Source organism: Cheilinus undulatus, linkage group 17 (genome assembly GCF_018320785.1).
Source record: "Cheilinus undulatus linkage group 17, ASM1832078v1, whole genome shotgun sequence".
NCBI classification, from domain to species: Eukaryota; Metazoa; Chordata; class Actinopteri; order Labriformes; family Labridae; genus Cheilinus; species Cheilinus undulatus.
Genome location: NC_054881.1, coordinates 18,287,973 through 18,309,215, shown reverse-complemented (window position 1 = coordinate 18,309,215; position 21,243 = coordinate 18,287,973). Strand labels below are relative to the sequence as shown.

The following is a 21,243-nucleotide window of genomic DNA, read 5'->3' as shown; positions in this document are numbered from 1 at the left end:
ACCTTGTGTATATCCAAACTGGTCTTATCCTAATAAAACTTTACAATGTACTTCAATAATGTCTCTGCAAAGTACAGATCATGGTCCTCACTTTTTACCTTTCCTTTTTCCTGTAAACTCCTGTCAATCACCTACGGCCTACTCTAAATACTGCAACACAAACAAACACAAGAGCTTATAAACTGAACTTTGCTACTATATCTCTCTAGCCCTAATCTAAACTGTGCTAATAGATCTTATGTCCTCGTTAATACATGACAACCATTAAGGGAGCAACAGATCTAACACTCAAATTAACTTAACAAACAACTTTATGAAGCCCACAAGGGGCAGATGGTCTGAGTTGTGACCTTACATTTCTAGAATATAACATTAAGGTTGTCAAAATGTTCAGTCATTTGATATTTTTCAGTACTAAATGTTTTAAAAGGATCAAATCACTGTTATTTTATTGATTAACAGAAGTGAAAGGAACAAAAGCTTTAAAAACAGAAAATTGCAATATTTTCATAAAGCTGGTGGGGTGGATTCAACTGTGAATCCAACTGGCAGAAGTACAAGGTAATGTTGGGCTATAAAAAGAACTACACCACTGTTTGTCTGACTTTAACGTCTGCACCACTAGGGATGAGTTTTGAAATCTGGTACCAACATGATACCGGTACCAACACATCCATCTCAGAGCAACACTGTAGCAGCAGAAACACAGGAAGTAGAACTGTGCACTCCCTGTGTTGGTGACACCCAGGCCTCAGTGTTGATTGGCTGGTAGCTGTGATATTAAGCCAGTCAGGCAGTGTTGTGGGCAGGACATCAGCTGAGACTGTAGTGAGAGAAGCCAAAGTAATGCACCTTTAAATTACTTTGTTTTTAGAAGATTATCATTAAATAAAATGCTGATGCCAATAATCTGCTAAATGCCAAATATCTGCATCAATAATTAGCCAGGCTGATACAGGTCCACCCCTGCTCTTTAGACCTTGTATTTGTGTTGTTGCCACAAATCAAGACATTGGCTCTCCATTTCTGACATACATTTAATTTCATGCTTCACATCCACTATCACTGCTGTGTTTGTTGTGCTTCCTCCTTCAGTCAGCTTGTTCCCTGATTGGCTATTGTTCTATTCAATGCAACAATCCACCAAGAGCCTGCTAGGCTGTCCTTAGTGTTCCCCCCACACAACAGGATTTTTGATCACAACAACTGATCACGATTAATTCTGTGGTTTCAAGTCAAAGCAGATTAGTGAGGGTAAAATGGATCGTAACACTGATTTATAAATATAATCTTTAGAACATCAAATAATCAGACCTTTGAAGACTTTGGACAGAAGAAGAGAATCAGAAAATCCTGCAGTATTATTTTGTACTGTGTACCCTGCCACTCATTCAAAATTAAATAGACTTTAAGACAGCAGAATGGATGTGCTATGCTGGATTAGTATTCAGGTTAAAGAACATATCATTGCAGTAAAAAAAAGAAAGTTTCCTCTCAAAACTTATTTAAAGGAGGCTACTAAGAGATTAAAAGCATTTTAGATTAGAGATACAGAAACCAGCTAGAAGACAACTTTTAGGATGCACTCAGATTTAACAACTTGGTGATGGCCTGTTGAAAGAACTTTTAATTTATCGTGATGCCCTTCACTTTTATCAGCATTTTATCAATATGTTCCTACACTTTCAGTTTGACTTAAACTTAAGGTCTTCTTATGGCAAGAAAGAAGACGTCATTGGTCCAGTGGCAGTGAAACAGGCCTCCATCATTTGGCCTCACCCCCATTCTTATAATCAGACACCTACATCCACAATCAGCCACACACACACACTACTACTATTCACAGGAAGCAGAGAGCGCAGCACTCTATTCGCAGTAACTGAGGAAACAGAAAATGATGGGGGTCAGCATGAACATGCTGCTCACATGTAAGTCAACTCTGATATGTACCTGTATATGAAAACGCATCTTTGTGTGCTGCTTAAGTTGTTAGAAAGTTGTATCTTTTTCTGGCTTTTTGTTGGCAGAGGGTACATGCTGGAAAGCAGCTGCAGCTTGGACTTGGACTTGGGCTGCACGCTTATCAGACTATAACCTTTCATATGTACCCTGGTGCCAAATGAAGAAGATTCTTCAAGATTTAACTTAAGAAATATCTCAGATTCACGACACTGTACTATATTATGGCTGTAAAACAAATTACAAAAGTTTTTATTTTTGTTCATGAAGTTTGAGTAAGTCCAAGAATACAAAGATATAAACATAAAGATAAGCTTTAATACTTTGAGACACAAATCTGATTAATTAAAAGTTAGCAATGAAGCAGATCAATGTTACGAGACAATTTAAAATTTTCTATCGAGATTTATTTTTAAGCTTTTAAGCCTTAATCAAATAGGACAGTAGAGTTATAAACTTGGAGAACAGGGAGCACATGAAACGGAACCAGAGGTCAGACTCAAACTTGGGCCACCTGTCCTTTAGGACAACAGCTTCTGCACGAGGCAACCAATGCTCTACAAGACAGGATAAGTTATCCACAAAACCAGGGATGGTTTAAGTAAAGTAGAGATGCACATGATTAGCCAGCTAAACGGTCATATTCTGATCCCGTTGTGGTCAGCATCATCATAAACATCTTTATCAGTAATTGCCTACGATATACTCACATGTGGTGCAAGATCTATCCCGCTGCTACAAATAAAACATTTTTTATCGCGTGCTAATTAACCACATAGTAAACCACCTATTCACTGTTTCAGTTTCTCTGAAGGGATCAACCTATACCAATAAACAATAATTTGCTTGATATGAAAACATTTTGAGAAACTTGCACTTTGCTGTTGGGGCAAGGGGTCTAGTATGGTGCTCTTTTTATTCTCTCTTTGCTTCTTATTAGAAGTCAGGGATGCATAGTATCATCAGCATGACATCAATTTAGGCAAATGTGAAAATTTCTGCCGATATTTACAGCTGATATATCGGCCGCACATACTAGCAGTATAAATCATATATTGACCTTAAATATCGGCAGGATGTACAACTACACCATCAGGTATAAATGGCTTCCTAGGATGTCACGCACCCAAAGAGGCCCACTGAGAGCCCTCAACATTTTTAAGGATGTCCCAAATGTAAAACAACTACAAAACTGTCTACCTCCACACTCCTCTCCTTGCACAGAAGACACTTTGTGTTCTTTTCTATTGTAAATGTTTGCATACATCTGCATCAGCTAAAATGATTTTGGTATAATTGGCATGTCAGATATGTGCTAAAATCCAATATCCTGCATCCCCATAAGAAATCAAAATCATACTTATTGAGAGTAACTTTAAACATGTGCCTGGTATTTGATGCACACCTGTTACGGCCATATTTAGAGGCCCCATAGAGCACAACGCCTCAGACAAATACCTGCCTTTGAATAACAGCAAAACCACTTATGCAGAAAACATCTGGAAAACAAGTGATTATTTTCTTCAATATTTCATCTTTGATAAATTGCTAATTGTAGGTTTTTAATTCTTTTTATTAAGTATATAAAAATCATTCTTTTACTATCAATGTGATCATTTAAATACATAAGAAAGGAAAACTCTCACTGATGAATTTTAACTTGATGAGACTTCAGACAGTGCTTTGTGTCAGTGAGTCTTCAACAACCAAATAACAGGCAGTAAATTGAAAGTTTTGCTTTCGTAAGAGTTGGTGGTGTCCCTGATAAAGAGACATTTCTTGAGAAATAGAAACCATCCACAGGAGGGATGGGCAACTTTGATTACAAGGAGGGCCACGCTGATCTTACCTGAACTGCCAAAGGCCACATTTTTACACATATTGAGCATTTACAGTCACAGTTTAACAAAAGAAAAACTTTAAAGCTTCATCTGGATTCACTGTGCAAACTCTTCTGTGTTTAAATTCAAATGCTTTATCTAAAAAGCTAAACACAGAATTTTAGCCAATTTGAGCTACATCTGAATGCAATAAGCAATACTTTCATAACATTTCTTTTTTTTTTCTTTCTTTATTTTCTTTTAGAAATGTATTACGTAATGACAAATGTTATAGTGAAATCTTTTACGTTTCATGGCAGATTTCAACTTTATCTTTCCTGTTTGAAATTTGTTGATGTTTAAAATTGACTGATGGGCCAAAATTCGTGTGAAGGAGGGCCACATGTGGTCCCAAGACGGCCAGTTTCCCAACCTACAGAGTAACCAAAAGATCAAAATAGTTCCTAAGCAGGGCTGGAGATAGTCACCAGGGAATTTAGCTCTGTAACTTAACCCTCTTGTACCTTTAAGGAAATTTTTGTCCAAATTAGTCATTTTTTTAACTTTTTATCACATTTTTGGGATAACAAAGGTGTGCTAAAGGGGACAATAAAGCATGCAATCAATTACAGTTAAAATAATTGATGCAGTTATTATGGATCCTAATTGATCATGATTAATGCCTTATCGTAAGTATCCGAGTTTAAATATTTGGTAGTTGATGGAAAATATTAAAACCAATAAAGTTGTGGAAAAAAAATGTACATATTTTTAAGAATGTTTACGGAAGCAGACACAAGATTTTCACTGAATTTGTTAAATAATATGTAACTTGGTAAAGCCTAACAAATCATTTATTAGTGCCAAAATGCATTCAAACTGGCTTTGATATGATGGATTTTATCTTGCACTTAAAAATGCACAAAAGTGGAGGTTCCATCACTTTTAAAAAATTGTTTTAATAAAACATTCCTTAAAACAAAACCTACTTCTGGTTGCTCATCCAGTCATTACAGTTAGTATGAATAATGATGTAAGTAAACAACTACTGAACAAAAATCTTTTTTTTTTTTTTTTTTTTTTTTTTTTGCTGTTACCATGACTTTTTGATAAATATGGCCATCAATAAAGAAATGTTTCAACTATAAATTTCAAAATAAAATATATATTGATGCAAAGTTTGGTATGTTTGACAGTATCTTAAATAATATAACTGAACATCTTGACATTTAAATGAAATAAAACTATGTTACACATGCCCATTTGGGTGTAGATTTTTTATTCAATGGTTCAATGTTTTCTTTAGCTGCAGTAGCCACACGGTTAATCCCACCCTACACTACTGTCACACTCTCCCATCTACATCTTAAAAAACAGAGCGACACACACTCTTCTCCCTCCTCTCAGTTTATTTCTGCTCCGACACCACTGACATATGGTAACGTTCTGGCTCGTGATCAAAAATGGACTCCACCTAAGTTCTCCTCATGCATCTTGTCCGTTTTGACATGACAAGCAGTTGTAATATTTCTTGAAATCCTTTAAAACACATCTTACATTAAATATGAAATATATTCATTTACAATTTAGCTTAATTTTGATATCACGTTGAGTTCATTTTTATTCATGCGTTCTCAGGACTAATTTCTCTCTTGACTGATCAGAGAAGAATTTAATATCCAAGCCATTATGCTGTGTTTTCAATATTAATATTGAACAAATCACATGAAGAAAACAAACAAGATTAGGCTGATTCCAAAGGCCATTTGAAATAGTGAATGTCTGTCTCCCACTATGTCCAAAGTCAATTCTGGAGCCAACTCTTTTGCGCCAGATGAAAAAGTTCAATTACTAGCACAACAATTATAACATTAGTTTAGTTAAGAAGACAATATTTGCCTTCTTTGTCTTCACTTTTTCTGGATTTTTTCAAACTATAGAATACACACTCATTATGACCTAAATCAGTAGTTATTCCTCAAAAACAAGGGATTCATTCAATAAGAACTGTTCACTTGTAATGTCTTATAGAGCAAACTGTGCAGAAATATGGAGAACAGACCTGCAAACCTTGGTAAAATATTTTGAGTACCACTTGTGTCGTTCGGCTTTTTCGCAGGTTTTTGCAACTCCTTTGCTTTGCACACAGTAATTCCCAATTCACTGTCTGGATTGGTTCACGAACTTGAGTGTGTGTGTGTAGTATATATACACATACATATACATCACACTGGTGCTACAGAGGTTGACAATCTTGTAGCACAGAACAAAAAATTATTTTTGTATGTTAAGCATTTATTTGACATGGTCACACAGTAACACTGATGCTGTCCCAGATGCTGTCACAGGTCCCAGATGCACTGCTGTAAGTGTTTATAGCAAAGTGCTAATTTTCAACACCTGTCCATGAGAGACTTTTAAATTCAAAACCTGTAGCACAATATATCTAATGTTACATCTCTAAAACCAACATGTAACCAAAATATATGCTCAGTAAGTGAAAGTACTTCAAAACAAAACCAAAACAGCCTAAATTATAGCCCTACATTAATGTTTGACAAAGCTAACAGCCAATCATTGTTAAGAATTTTGGGGTGCAGCAGAGAAGAGAGATGCTATTGGTTCATCTCCACATCCAGACACAAAACAAGAGCAACCTGCAAGAAGCTGACTTACTTCATAGAAGTGTTGGTGCTTGAAGACGATAAGAACATTATGATTTGGAAATCAGACCTTGAGATAGATCAGACAGAGGAGCAAATGAGCTCCATTCATGCTTTTATTTGCTGCTGTAATTCTTGTATCAATAATTTTTTTTACTTTAGTCTTTTTCTGTGTTCATCCTATTTACCTACACTTTAAAATGTGTTCTAGAGACTGAAGTATGTTTCTTTGTTCATCTTTGAACTGTGTTTCAAGGACTGAAGTGTAGGTCTATGCATTTTTATATTGGTATTAATATCAGCTAAATTTAATTTGTAAATATCACCACAGTGTATAAACCTCAATATTGTTAATCCTAGTCAAACTAAGAAATAGAATAAAGTACAAGTTTTATGTTCTTATGTGGCCCTTTTTAATGGATTTCTTGCAGGCCAATTCAAAAGGACCAAGGACCACAGTTTGGACATCCCTTATATATTTACTGATACTCAGAGTAATAGGAAAATATTTGTAAGATTATTAGAAATTCATTAAACACTGTTAAAGTTTGGTCCATATTGTAGTCGTCTGATGTTTATAGAACTAATGTAAATGAATAAATCACCTCTTTTCTCTCTAACAGTGTAATGATAACAGCAGTACTATTGGAGTTAAATTGTAAATAAAACAAAAAATCTGTCACCAAATCGTGTCTTTACCCTAACAATACACACAAAGTTGATGCATTGTGGGGCTGTACTGATCTGCTCCTCCAAGCTCCTGTCATTCTCCCTCATCTCTCCGTCAGACACTGCTGTCTGTCTATCCGTCTCATAACGGACCTGTATGCTACATTCAGAAGCATATTAGCTTGTTAACCAAACAGCAGCAGCTACAATATTAGTGACCAGAAAATGCATCGTTTTATACATTAATCTTTAATCAGAAGTTTGCGCAGACTGGACGCTCTGTCCTCTCACTGACAGCCAACACACCGTGACTATCCGTGGGTATTTAGAGAGGACGAGGAGAACAGAGAAGCAAGCTAGCAGATACTCGTTTTTAACATCGTCCAGCCTACCTGCCTCAATACGATGAGAGGAAATACAAATTAAAGGATTGGGCATGAATTTCAAATCTTAAATCAAAGTGGAGTGAAGTTTTTGTGGCAACAGGTAAAACTGCGTGCCTGGCATGCACGCACCTCTCTAACCTTGTCACCGCACGGGGAGGGAGTCAGAGGGCAGGAGGCAGGAAGGAGGGGGGCGGGGATATAACACTCCAGGTTCAGCAGACTCATTATTCTCCACTACTCTGCATAATCGGTTTCAACTGCTTCACCACGCTGCTGCATCGTGCTGTCAGACATGAGTACGGCACATGCACATTTCCCTCAGAACTCACACGTCCGCAGCTTTTTGCGTAGTTTAGAGAGGCGAGTCATACCAGCATCTTTAAGTGTCAAACTGCGTACCTGGTATGCAAAATGCATGTAGGTTGGCAGGTCTGGGAGAATTACATAAAAAACCTGGGCCTTAACTGAAAAGCTATTAGAATAATAAATCACATTTGACAGTCATATTTGTTTACTTTATTATATTTAGCTTGTCAAAATTAATGTGCTGCATTATCTAAATTGTAAACAACCATTTCTTCCATTTGCAGGGCTGATTTTCTGCTCTGCCCACGTAGGAGAGGCTGCTGATCCTTCATCTTCAACATCAGCACCATCAACACTTTCAAGTGCACAGCTATTGTTTACTTCTCAAGCAACAAATTCTTCATTGAACAATGGTTGGTATAAAGCATAAGCCTGCTCACCTTTAAGTTACTGTTAGATCAGTGATATTTTAGCGAAGAATTCTTGTTACTTATTTGGCAGGACATAATTGAGGCTGTTCTTGTCTTTTCAAACAGAACAGACTTCAACTCCAACCATCCAACGCTCATTATCATCAACAACTTCACCTGACCCAACTGAGACACAAACATCTCTTCCTCCTGCAACTGTTACTCCGTTTGAAGATGAGTTAGAGAACTCTTCAGCAGCAGCACTGACCACAACTTTCCAGCCTCCATCTACTCAACCTGCCCACATATATGTTGATGTGACTGCCACAGATTCTGTCCAGACCACCAGGAATCCTGATGTGGATTCACTAGCCTCTACGCAATCCTCTGAACCAGTGACAGCCAGACAAACCAGTGCTGTCCCTAATCCCACTTCACCACCATCAGACATCTTCTCTACCAATCCTCCATTCTTATTCCAATCTACCACAGCCCACGAATCTACCTCAGGTCCTGAACCAACATCTGTGACACAAAACACCATAACATCATCACAGTTACCTCCTGTAATGTTTTGGTAGAAATAATGATGTATAACCTTTCACTGCATTGATTCTTTTCTCCTGTGCTCCAACAGGACAGACTGCTGCTCCAAGCATCCCACTATCCTCTTCATCGTCACCTTCCCCGGACTCAGCTGAGATACAAACACCTCTCTTACCCACAACTATTCCTCCTCTAGAAGCTAAGGCTAAGAACACATTGGAGGAATCTTCAGCAGCAGCACAGACCACAACTGTCCAGCCTCCATCTACCCAACCTAACCTGATATATGTTGATGTGACCGCTTCAAAGTCAGCCCAGACCACCAGGAATGCTGATGCCTTTTTTCCATCTTCTACTTCATCTCCTGATCAAATGACAGCTACACAAACCAGTACAACTGCACAGTCAACCTCACCACCATTAAACATCTTCTCAAGTACTCCCCCTTTTGTATCCCAGTCTACTAGGGTCCATGACTCTACTTCAGGTCCTGACACAGCATCTGTGACCCAGAATGAAGCTACCAACATCACACCCACAGCTAGTGGCAGCAACAACATCAGCTCTTCAAGCACACCAGGTAAGCAAAAATGCTTCACATCTTTCATGTCTAATTTCACACCTATTTTTTCTTTATTTATGTTTATGTCTCATAAATTAAGATGTATGCCTATATATATTCTGTTCTTATAGTTATAGAGATGTTACAACCTGTCTGCTGGTTGCAAAGTTAAAATCACATTTAGAAAGCCTGTGCTGCTCTCTGCTGGAACATTTTATCAATTACACTTTCACAGCTATAAAACAGACTTAAAATATTAATCTCTTGTAAAAAAGAAAAAAAAATGTAACAAAACAAACAAAAGATCTGTTCACTGCTAAGGAACAAAGTAAACACTGAAATAAATGTATTAGAACAAAAACATGACTTTAAATAAAACCAGAATGCAGTGATTTACAAATATAATAAAACATGTATAAGATGCTGAAACAAAGACTATTTCATTAAAAATATTAGCTCATTTTGAATTTGATGGCTGCAACACATCTCAAAAAAAAAGTAGGGACAGGGCCACGTTTATCATTGTGCAGAATCCCCTCTTCTTTTAACTGTAAATGTCTTGGAAGTGAGGAGACCAGTTGCTGGAGTTTTGGGAGAGGAATGTTGTCCCATTCTTGTTTGATGTGTGATTCTAGCTGCTCAACAGTCCTGGGTCTTCTTTGCCCATTTTCTTTTTATTGGTAAAAGGTCTGGACAGCTTACAGACCAGTTAAGCATGCAGACCCCTTTACTGCGAAGTCATGCTGTTGTAATGGATGATTATGCAGTATGTGGTTTAGCATTGTCTTACTGCAAGGCCTTCCATGAAAGAGATGATGTCTGGATGGGAGCATTATGCTGCTCTAAAACCTCTACACACTTTTCAGCAGTGATAGTGCCTTTCTAGATGTGTAAGCTACCTACACCATAGGCACTAATGCAACCCCATACCATCAGTGATGCAGACTTTAAGCTTTGTGCTGATAACGAGCTGGATGGTCCCTCTCCTCTTTAGCCTGCAGGACACTGTGTCTGTGGTTTCCAAAAAGAGTTTCAAATATTGATTTATCTGACTACAGAACAGTTTTCCATTTTGCCTCAGTCTGTTTTACATGAGCTTTGGCCCAGAGAAGACAGCGGTCATTTTACTGACCTGTTGCCAATTAACCTGATTAGTTGTAATTGCTCCTCCAGCTGTTGTTTCATTTTTGTCACTTACTTTCCAGCCTTTTGTTAGCCTGACCCTACCTTAATGAGTTGTGTTGCTGCCATCACATTTGAAATGAGCTAGTATTTTTCATGAAATAGTAAAATGTCTCAGTTTCAACATTTGGTATGTGTTTATGCTCCATTGTGAGTGAAATGTGGGTTTGTGAGATTTGCTTATCATTGCATTCTGTTTTTATTTACATTTTACACAGTGTCCCAGCTTTTCTGGAATAGGGATTGTATTACACTGATGGGGGGATAATAAATGAGGTGACCATATTAAGAAACCTTGTATTCACTATTTGTTATTATATTATCTTGACATTAATGTAGACCACACCATATTTAAAAACAAGCCCTTTGGTACTTAATACAACTGGCCACTACAGTAGAATTAACCTACAACTGTATTAGAGTGTGCCACCTACAATGTTACTTCCTTCTTTCATCACAAAGCCTCATGCAATCAGCTCTGCAAGGTTCTGAATGTGAAGTCATCACGTAGCCTCGCCCCCGGCTCTTATAATCAGTCACCTACAGGCAGCTGCAGCCACACACACTACAGCTGTCCTCAGGGAGTACGGAGCACAGAGCTGCATGAACTCACGTATTTGATTAGATTTACAGTAACAGGGATACAATGATGAGGGTCAGCCTACAAACTCTGATAACATGTAAGTAAACTCACTGCTTAATATCTGATTTGGAGTCCAACAATCTTTGCTACAATCCAAATGTCTGAAGAAAGTGTAGTTGAGTTAATGAAGAAAATGCTGATGGTGCTTCTTGATGCTAATAATAAACGTAAATCATTGAAGGGGAAACTTCAGCCATTGAGCATAAAGGAGATGTACAGAAAATTAAACATATAACCTGTTTCCTAACTGATGTGTCATCAGCAATAAAAAATAGATGTTATTTAAGTTGTTCTTTAGTTGGCATAATTTACAGTTAACCCCTAAAAGTGTCTGTTTTGAGACAAATTTCACACATTTAATATCCACATCTTTAAAGATCTTTCAAAAAATGATAGTGTCAAAAAGTTACCATCACAGGCCAGCTCATTCACATGAGTGATGACGTTAAACTCCTGTGGCCTGTTGCACCAGTTTTATCTTAAGTAACGGTGTAAAGTTCACACAAAACCCAAAAATGAAACCAGTTCAACTTTGGTGAGGTCATTATTTGGTTACCAAGAAGGTTCTCCTTTACTCTTCTAATGTCCAAGCTAACCAAAATATGATTACAGATGTCCCATTTTCACTTCATGCCTCTCATGTCTAATATCTCCTAAGAGGCTAAGGGCTTAATGTAATCTCTGTTGACTTCAGTTAATCTTCAAACAGCTAGAAAATGTACAAAATAAGAAAATACAATGTCTGAAATATTAGGTTTAAGTGATAAAGAAAGCCTACAGACATAATTCACATCTACTGTAAAGGCAATAAAAGGGATGTTGAAGTCAATACCAGCAACATGTAAATGGTATGTTGTGTTGCATGACTGAAATTACTTCTGCTTATGGAAAACTGAAGCAGGAGTGAAAACAAAGTCATACATTCCTGAAGGTAGTATTCTATCACAGAGAATAATCTGCAAACAGATGGTAAAATCATCTCTTATTCCACCTTTAAAAGCGATCACATTTTACAGAGAAGCTGACATCTACTAGGAGGAATTAGACTTGAACTCAGTCCTACAGTGAAACTGTATCAGCACCAGTGCTGGGAGTAACGTGTAACAGTAACATCATGGTGCCATCTGTGGTTGTTAATACCTTGTAGGCACAGCACAATTTAATACTAACTTGATCCAGAAAAATGGGAATAAAGTTGTCTAGAGGCTGTGTCAAAATTAGATTAAAAAAAAGGTGCAATAAACTGCAAGTAACTACAGAAATTTTGCAATAAATCATGACTGAAAATTGTAATCTTTTGACAGCCATATAAATTATTTGAGTAGGAACATCACTAATGCCAATGAGATGCTGTCCATGCTATCAGTTTACTGTTGTTTATATCCTAGTAGAACATCATGGCAGCACAGCTATGTCCATTAACTAGAGTGACAGTGACTACAAGTGATGGGCAGCTTTTTAACAGCTGAGACCAGGCCTTTGGCCTGAACGTACAAAAAAAAAACATAGAAATAACCCATTTTAAGTGGCTAATAAATTGGTGCAGAAAAGCAAGGATGCTGACTTTAACCCACATTTCTTTGGGCTTCTCAGATACTGAATTGGGCTACTCTAAAATCTGGTTTTGATCTGAGGAGAAGTAAAACAATGCCAGGACCACAGGCACCACAACAGATACTACAATAAAATGTTGTGTTCAAAACAGCTTTCAAAACTTAAACCTTTCTGTTTGAGTGAGACTGTGTGTTGTGGTAAGAGTCTGTCTCTCCTCAGTGCCTGATCTTGGGGGGAAACACAGAGGGGCAAAGCTTGAGAAATACATTAAATATGTCATATGCTTTAGAGACAACAGAGAGCAAAAGTGAAGGTCTGTTAATATCAAGTTTTATGCAAACGCAAATAGTGCACGGAGGCAGGGGACTGAGGAGAAGGGAAATCCCTAAGTGTGTCATGGTGAAGTGATTTCCTGTTTAATAAAACACTGGTGATGAAACTTAACTTTGTAACAGAAACTGCATTTGTGTAGGGACTATTTCCACCAACAGACTTTAACGCACCTGCTACTTTAGTAATTCACTGGCAAGTTTGAGGCAATATCAAATCAGTGTTTGGGCCTCCCTGCACATTAGTTGTTGTCAGTGCAGCTCAAAGCATGTTTGTGTTCCTCTGTGTTCCTTTAGTGGTACAAATAAGATTACTGAGTACTGTCACACTATGCCTCTTGCACAGTCATATGCACCACTACCATGGTTTGAACAGCTTTGAAGGAAGAAGGTAACCAGTACTGCAGCAGCCACTTAGTAAAATCGTTACAACAAAAATGCAGTTGTTTTGTAGGCATTGCTTTTTTCATTCTTTCAACAAAAATGTCTCTTGGCTTGGCTGGTTTACTTCCACACAACCATTCTGTTATAGTTCAGAAATAGATGGTTAGCTTGCTAGCTAGCTATTTTTAGTCAGTTTAGTGTTAAATATTCAAATGATGTAGGAGAAAAGAACATCAACATGTATGTTAGCAGCCAACAGACTGGCGGAGTGTTTCCACAGCACTGAAACTCAGGTATCCACAACTGCATTGGTTTAACATTGGTAATGGCCATCCTCATCACTGGTTACAGACATCAGCCATCAGACAGATTATGTGGCATAAACATTTATTTCTTTTGTTGTGAATTGCAGGTCTGCTGTTGTGCTGTCCAACAGTGCTGAGCTCTGGACCAGTCAGCTTAAACACAAAGCCCCAAACTGAGACACCATTACATGAAACCAAAACATCTGGTATAAATAACCCCAATTCAACTCTGTTTAACGACACAATTTCTATCCAAGCAACCGTGTTAAGTGAAGGAACCACCTCAGAAACAGAGGGCACTTCAACTCCATCGATCCCAACACAGACCCAGGGCTCTACCGCCAGCATCACCAGTCAACCAGCCACTACAGCGCAGACCGATGGCTCCACTCATACAAATGAATCCCCAAATACAACCCCCGACATTACACAAACCACCAGCCTCACAGTCACGACCAATGCTGCTGGCAGTACCACTACCAGCAACGCCGCTACCAGCATCGCCGCTACCAGCAACGCCGCTGCCAGCATCGCCGCTACCAGCATCGCCGCTACCAGCAACGCCGCTACCAGCATCGCCGCTACCAGCAATGCCCCAACTATCCCACAAACAAACAATCCAACCACCTCTAGGAATATCCAGTCTACAAGCACGAGCCATCCCATCATGACCTCCAGTTCTACGCAAACAAACAGGCCATCCCCCACCACTCCAAAGATCAGCACTACGAAGACCATCCATACCACCACGCTGGAACAGGATGAGCACAAGCCTGAAGGTCTAAGCTCAGGTAGGACAAAAATATTTTTTCTAATATTGAAAATGTTTAAATTACTGACACAGTGCCTTGACACATATCTTTAGTAGGATTTGTTCTGCATTGCAGTACATCTGAAACCAATGACCTTTTTTTATTCAGGCCAGAAAATCAGTTTCAAGCTCAAACACTGATTATACACCTCTCACTGAAATGATTGACAAGGCTGAGTTTAACAGGGACAGTATCTGTCTGGACAATGTTTCTGTTGGTGCAACTTTAGGTCTCTCCTCTTGTTTGCCAGTGACTTATTTACAGTTTCTTAGTAATCTTTGATCAAACCATTTGTTTCTCACATTACTCTCATGTTTAAATAACAAATATGAGGGGTTTTCAACAGTAAAATATAAACTCCCTTAAACAACCTTGAAGAACCCAAACAATCAGAAATAATCACACCTCCATAAATAAAGGTTGTCAAATGTGCACATGTAGAGTCCTTTTATCATACTATCTGTTGCTCTGACCTTCTTAAGCGTTTACTACTCTGTAGTTAATATATGAACAGTTTCCTCTCACACTTCCTTGTTTACTTTGCAGTTTATTGTTTACAGGCTGGAAGAGGGAAACTAAAGAGAAGTGGTTTGAATGGCTGCAGCTGTCTGCCAGCTTTTTCCAGCTCATTTTATCATTAAAAATGAGACCCACTGACCTGATTTTCATGATATACAGACCAACCATCTTCAATCATTGTGGTAGTTAGAAATTGCATACAGAGCTGAAACAAAATACTTAAAGTCATTATGGCAGCCTTGTCTCAGCTAATTCTTGAGGTTGGAATCTCTGAGAATTAGAAACAGCTGATAATTCCAGACAGGTTTTAAGTTTGTTTTTTGTCTGTATCTTAAGAGTTAAAGGTTTCATTCACGTCCCGTCCCCTACCAGGACACACAAAGTAACCCTTAATTTTCAAACTATTTCTACTGCTACTTCTTACTGTATTATTAGTTTTTATTCAACATCTTAATGCATACAAGCCAAAATAGCTCCAGTTTTCATCTGTTCTTGTTTTGAACTTTGTCTCTACTTTACAATTATTTGAGCTCATAAAACCCATGACTCAGAACTTTTATGACACCGCTGGGGCTGTGAACTGCTCTCAGACGAAGTATATATTTTACACTGACGCATGGGGCACAGCTTAGCTCAGTCTGTAGAGCAAAACCCTCAAATACAGAGGCGAAAGTCTTGGTCGCAGGACCAAATCCCAATACTTGGGCTGTTGGATGCATGTCCTTCCCTGTGTTCTCTATATATACAAAAATATTTATACTTCATTTGCTCTCAAGTTTTTCTATTAAAAAAAAACCTTTAAACTGACTCATTACATTTTATTTGTAGTTCAACTTAAAGTAGAACCAGAAAAACACAACTAGGGCTTCTTGATCACAACAAAAATCATAGTTAAGATTATTTTTTATTGATATCGATATCCACGTTCATTTACCAGATGTATACATGCAACTTCTGAACTCAAACTATCCTTACACTTCAATGTTCTAAGCCTTTGAAAAAACAAGCCATAAACAGGATGAATAAGAGATGAAATATAAACAATAAAAAATCAATAAAAAATAATTCAACGTGTGTTTTTGAGGTAGTAATGTACTTTATGGCCAAATTAAACAGAAAAAAATTTGGCATGACAAATCCTGGGCAAAATGTGTGCAACAGGACATGTGTCAGTATTTGCTTGATCAGAAATATTGTTCTGTCATGATTGTAGGAAGCCAAAATCTAACTAAACACACCAAATAGGCTGTATCATATCTCCATTGCATGGTTGTTTTTTACATTCATCTAGGAAAGCTCCCACAGGGAGTATCTGGGAAGGGCAGGACCCTTCAAAATATTCTCGGTAGTTGACTGGACGAATATTCTGTCTGTCACTTTATTACGGGCCCATCAGAGCAATGACACAATATGAGGCTGTACTCAAGCTCAGCTTCAAGAGGCTGGACAAGCAAACGCTGCTGTATCTATCAACAGTAAAGTATGATGTGGCAAAAACGTTTGCGAGGCCAATCAGGAGAAGAACGAAAACGTGTTCTCCACCACGAGTAGCTTACAGTGGCTCTTTGCTCTTGTTTTGATAAAGAAATGTGGTCAAGTCTGATTAAACTGCCACTTTTCTACAGCTACAACCAAGCTAATTGCTACCGGCTTACAGTAAAAGCACCACTTCCCCCTGAAACAATCACAAACTCATGCCAAAGCACCTCGGCAGAAGAGCAAAAACATCTTTTTCATCATGAAAAGCTTTAAATGCTGTTCTTTGCGCTTTATTTTATTTCAGGAAATGTGGTCCAGTTCTGATAAAACTGCTGCTATACCAATGCTACATCTAAGCCAACAGCTACACTAAGTGGAAGCCATTGCTATTGGCTCACAGTACAACTACACTTCACCTGTGTCCACTGCCTCGCTATCCTAAAATGGTCCAACTGTGTTAGGCACAAATGTTGTGGAGCTTTTTAAGATGGATTTGCCTGATGACAGACATGGAGTCAAGCCAGTCCATCGGCTTTGCAAGGTTAGCCAAAATCCTAGTTGAAATTAAAACTCGATGAGGTAAATTCCATCACATTTAAACAGCGTCAAGGACTTACAATTTTAATGATAAGGGTTTTAACATTAAGGTTTCCTGGGCATCAAGAACTGTCAGACCCAGAAGCATGACCATGTAACTACTTGAGGACTGAAATTTGACTCGAATTCATGAAAGGAAGAAAATCTGAGAGGGCTCTATTGAGCATTTGAATGACTTTAAGAAGATGTCCTACTACTAGCTACAGAACTTTGTTGGGATTTCTCAGAGCTGCTTTTTGTTTGCTGATGGAAAATGGGCCATAAAAAGGTTTAAAGGTTTAACTGATCTACCCTTGTGCTGATGTCTTACATTATTTGTGAATATTTATACTAGGACTCCCTGCAATAATATATCCAGAAGTGGTTTAACCATTATTGGTGTTTGGTCCAGTTTCTCACAAGCAGATTACTAATTAATTATTGAGCTCAAAGGTCAGTTTGGTCTCAGGAAAAAAGGAATTATCTTATCTTGACAAAGAGTCAACAAAGCCCAGTCTGACAGTGTTGGAGATTTACCAGGAGGAGATTAAACTCTGTGGCATAGAGCGGTATCATCAGCTGAGGCCATAGACCAATGGGTCACCATGAGGCATGTTCAACTTTTTGATATCATGTAACCTTTTGTCATGTTTCTGGCAATTCCTTTTATTTTTTATTGATAAGCATGGAGTCAGTGTTATCATAAATAAATGTAATTGTGTGAAAGTTTGACAGAATAAAAAAAAAAGTTTAATTTGCAGAGCTGATCTGGTTGTTGATCAATCTATCAGTTTATAAGACAATACAGCAGTCAACAACTCAGAATCACAATATGAGTTGGGGCCTATCTTTATACAGTCAGCATGATCATCATAAATACAGTTAAGACAAAACAACTCTCATGTCTTGTGTAAAGGAAATATGAAGCTCCCAGGTTTTTTTTTATGACTGACCCATAATAATCATCAAACTTAATCCTGAATTGAAATGAAGTGACTGAATGCACAAGTGGTTCCCTGATTGTACTCCATCGAGTCAAAGAAAGGCTGAGACCTGCACAGACCCATAGGTAACAAACTTCTGCCAAGGTGTAAGTGTTTTATCAGGATTTTGGTTGATATTTGCCATTCTAATTTTGGGTCATGTTGTTCTTTTGTAATGTCAGATAAATTAGAGAAAGCACATTCAGAGAAGATCTAATTAACCATTTTAATGTTCCACTGTTAAGACTCCTAAACCTGGCTTGATTTGGAAGAAATCAAAAAGGTTTTCTGTGCAGGGAAAACCCTGCATGGTTCATACATTTTTCAAGGCAAATTTGTTTTTGGTATACTGAATATCTTCTTTCTCCTTCTCTCTTTATCTCTCTCTGTTCAGGGAGTGTTGCAGTCATTATTTGTTTCTTCATTGCACTTGTCCTTATTGTGATGGCTGGCCTCTACTACAACAAGATCAGGTGAGTCGCGAACCAACACTCATCTTACCATTAGATAACTCCATGCAACTGCTATACTGCTGTCTTGAATGCCTTTCAATCAAACATATAAATCCTAAAAAATGTTATTAACAATTTTATGTTGAACTATTTTGCATCTTTAGCTAAAATGAAAAGTTGCCATGATAAGGGCTGGATGTCTGTTGGCATCTTCTCTCTAATGACGATATTTCTTTTATTTTGACCAGGGTCAAAATGTTTTTTTTTTTTTCATTATATGTAATGTAAAAGGTGTATTACCTGGCAAACATAAAAGCTTGTCTTATGTATGGATTCCCAGTCATGTTTTTTTATTAGATATTTTAAACTTGACTTTTATTCTCCTTTTATATTTCTGTACAGGCGAAGATCCTACGGACCTCTACTTGACAACACCCACACTGGAATAGGACACTTCAGTAACCCCATGTATGACCCTTAAAGCTGATCTTTAACCCTAATCTTGTGAGTCTGTAGACCTAATGTGATTGCAGCATGTTGATAATGTGTGTTTGTGAATGTGTAAAAACAGCTGTGACATGCTGCCTGATAGCTAGGTTGCACTGAATTGCAAAATGCAAAACAAATGTGACAAGTCCATCTCTCTTTGCTATTGATCTTTTTAGTTAGGTGTGGTTAACATGACAGGAGTTGAAAAAATACTCAGGAATACTTTAAACAGCTCTGGTTGTTGGGCTGCACAAAAAAAAAAAAGTTTCGTTATTATGGCAGTGCAGTCTGAATTTATGACGATAAACACCATGAATAAAACAATAATTTTTTTTGGAATTAAGTCATACTTTTCCATCCAGCATATGTATATTTCACTTTTTTATTTTTTTATTTTGTTTAATTTAACACCCCCCCCCCCCCCTTTTGATAGGATTATCAACAATTTCAAATCAATGTAAATGTTTGAATCCAAAACTTTGGAAGATTTGACAGCTTCAATTTCTTAGGTAAAATTAATGCTGCATAAATAATGTACATTCGATGTACATGATGACATAAAATGTTATGTTTTCCTCTTAGAGCCCCAGTTTCCTGGATATTTGTATTTATGTAAACTGTGATATTGCTGTGTTCTTAGAATTAGTATACGCTCAGTTTTGAGCTCAGACATCAGAACTTAAATGCCACTTAGTATTTATTGTGTGTATGAAGGGAGGGAAAAGTTAGACAGTTGTAACTTAAATAGATTAAGATTAAGAAAAGCGCTTCAAGGCAGAGCAATGAAACAAAACTGAGAGGCTTAATGGTGTTGGTGGTGAAAAGGACAATTTAGATTATCGCAAGGGCTTGCTATCACATGACTGCAGAGCACTGTGTCAGGCAAGTGGAGACATTTTTAGCAACACATCCAAATGTTGCTAATTTTTAGCTTAAATAGTAACGACAAACCAGGATGTAGCCTCACTTGTGAAGAATGCCTGGGGTTACATTATTTTTATTTGGAGTAGGTGTTTTCTAATGGGTCCTTGAGCACAGCAGACTCCCCTCCTGTGAATGAACAAATACAGCACATCCTTTACATCAATTTCATCATCATAAAATGTCACTTCAAGAATAAATTTTTAATAAGATGTGAGTAATGCTGGAAATTGTTCAACCATTTAATATCTGATTGCTTCACTTTTTCTACTGAATGTTATTAGTGCAATGTTTTTGATATTGAAGTGTGGTTTTGCTGCAATAAACACATTTGGAATGTTCACTCCTTCAGTATTTGATATATTGTTTTTGGAAAAGAGTATTGTGACAGTTTTGATGCTTCTGGCTAGATATTATTTTGTGATATGATTTGTACTGAAATGTTGGAGCAATAAAAATGAATAATGGAATAAAGCAATGGCATCAGTCTGATTGATATTAGGCTTGCAAGGTTAATGCAAAATACAGCAGCTTTACAAAAACATCTGTAAAGTACAAACATGAGCGTACAGCATGACACTAATGTCGAGGACACTCTTTGTCTCTGCTCCTCAATGGGCTGCAGGGTATTTATCAGTGAAGCTGTAATAACTATGCTGTCATCGCTGCCCTCCCATCGTACCCGCAACCATTCTTCCTTTCTAAACCCTTCTCACTGAAACCCTCCTCCTGCCCACGCTCTTCTTTTCTTTCCCTGCTTAACCCTACATCAACCTACTTGTGTTATTTTTCTGACCTCTTATAACCTCCCTCTTCAACTCCACAGAGAATCTAATTGTGTCAGCTCCAGGTTTGTGAATAAGTTAAAATATCACGAGGAACTGAAATGTAATCCATTCTCTAGCTGAATAATCATTGACTGTTTGACTTCAACTGTGTACAGACAGACAAAATAATGTTCCTTTTTTCCTTACCATTTTTAACTGTTTTCTCCATTCTTATTTTAATGTTTAGTTTCTGGCCTAGTTCCAGGAATGATCATGGCTAATTTAGATTTGTCTTGGCTATGTGCCTTGTCTGAGGTGGGACTTGTGTTAAAATCAACCGTGTGGATTTTGTTGCATGATAATAGTAGCCTTTGGTCTCGAAATGTGGTGCATTTCTGATGCATTTAACTGATTACAAATTAAACTATTCAAAGAAAGCTGTGATATTTGTCCATTATCCAGGTGCAACAGATGAAAATACATATGTTGGACTTTACTCTGAGGTGCAGCTTGGTAAAGTAGAAGTG

General features: G+C 37.7%; 1 protein-coding gene across 1 annotated transcript; it reads left to right on the top strand.

The window, feature by feature from the left end:
• Positions 1–11,068: 11,068 nt before the first annotated feature.
• parm1 (prostate androgen-regulated mucin-like protein 1) lies at positions 11,069–20,388 on the top strand. Its single transcript, XM_041810851.1, has 4 exons — positions 11,069–11,183; positions 13,826–14,509; positions 18,482–18,560; positions 18,942–20,388. The coding sequence occupies exons 1-4, from the start codon at positions 11,150–11,152 to the stop codon at positions 19,018–19,020; spliced, it is 876 nt and encodes a 291-aa protein (XP_041666785.1). The 5' UTR covers positions 11,069–11,149; the 3' UTR covers positions 19,021–20,388.
• Positions 20,389–21,243: the final 855 nt, after the last annotated feature.

What these genes read in the sequence shown, in the direction of transcription:
- parm1 (XM_041810851.1), top strand. Translation starts at nt 11,150, where the DNA reads ATGATGAGGGTCAGCCTACAAACTCTGATAACAT. An exon ending in CCTACAAACTCTGATAACAT is followed by an intron (nt 11,184 to 13,825) that starts GTAAGTAAACTC and finishes TGTGAATTGCAG; the next exon opens with GTCTGCTGTTGTGCTGTCCA. An exon ending in GCCTGAAGGTCTAAGCTCAG is followed by an intron (nt 14,510 to 18,481) that starts GTAGGACAAAAA and finishes CTCTCTGTTCAG; the next exon opens with GGAGTGTTGCAGTCATTATT.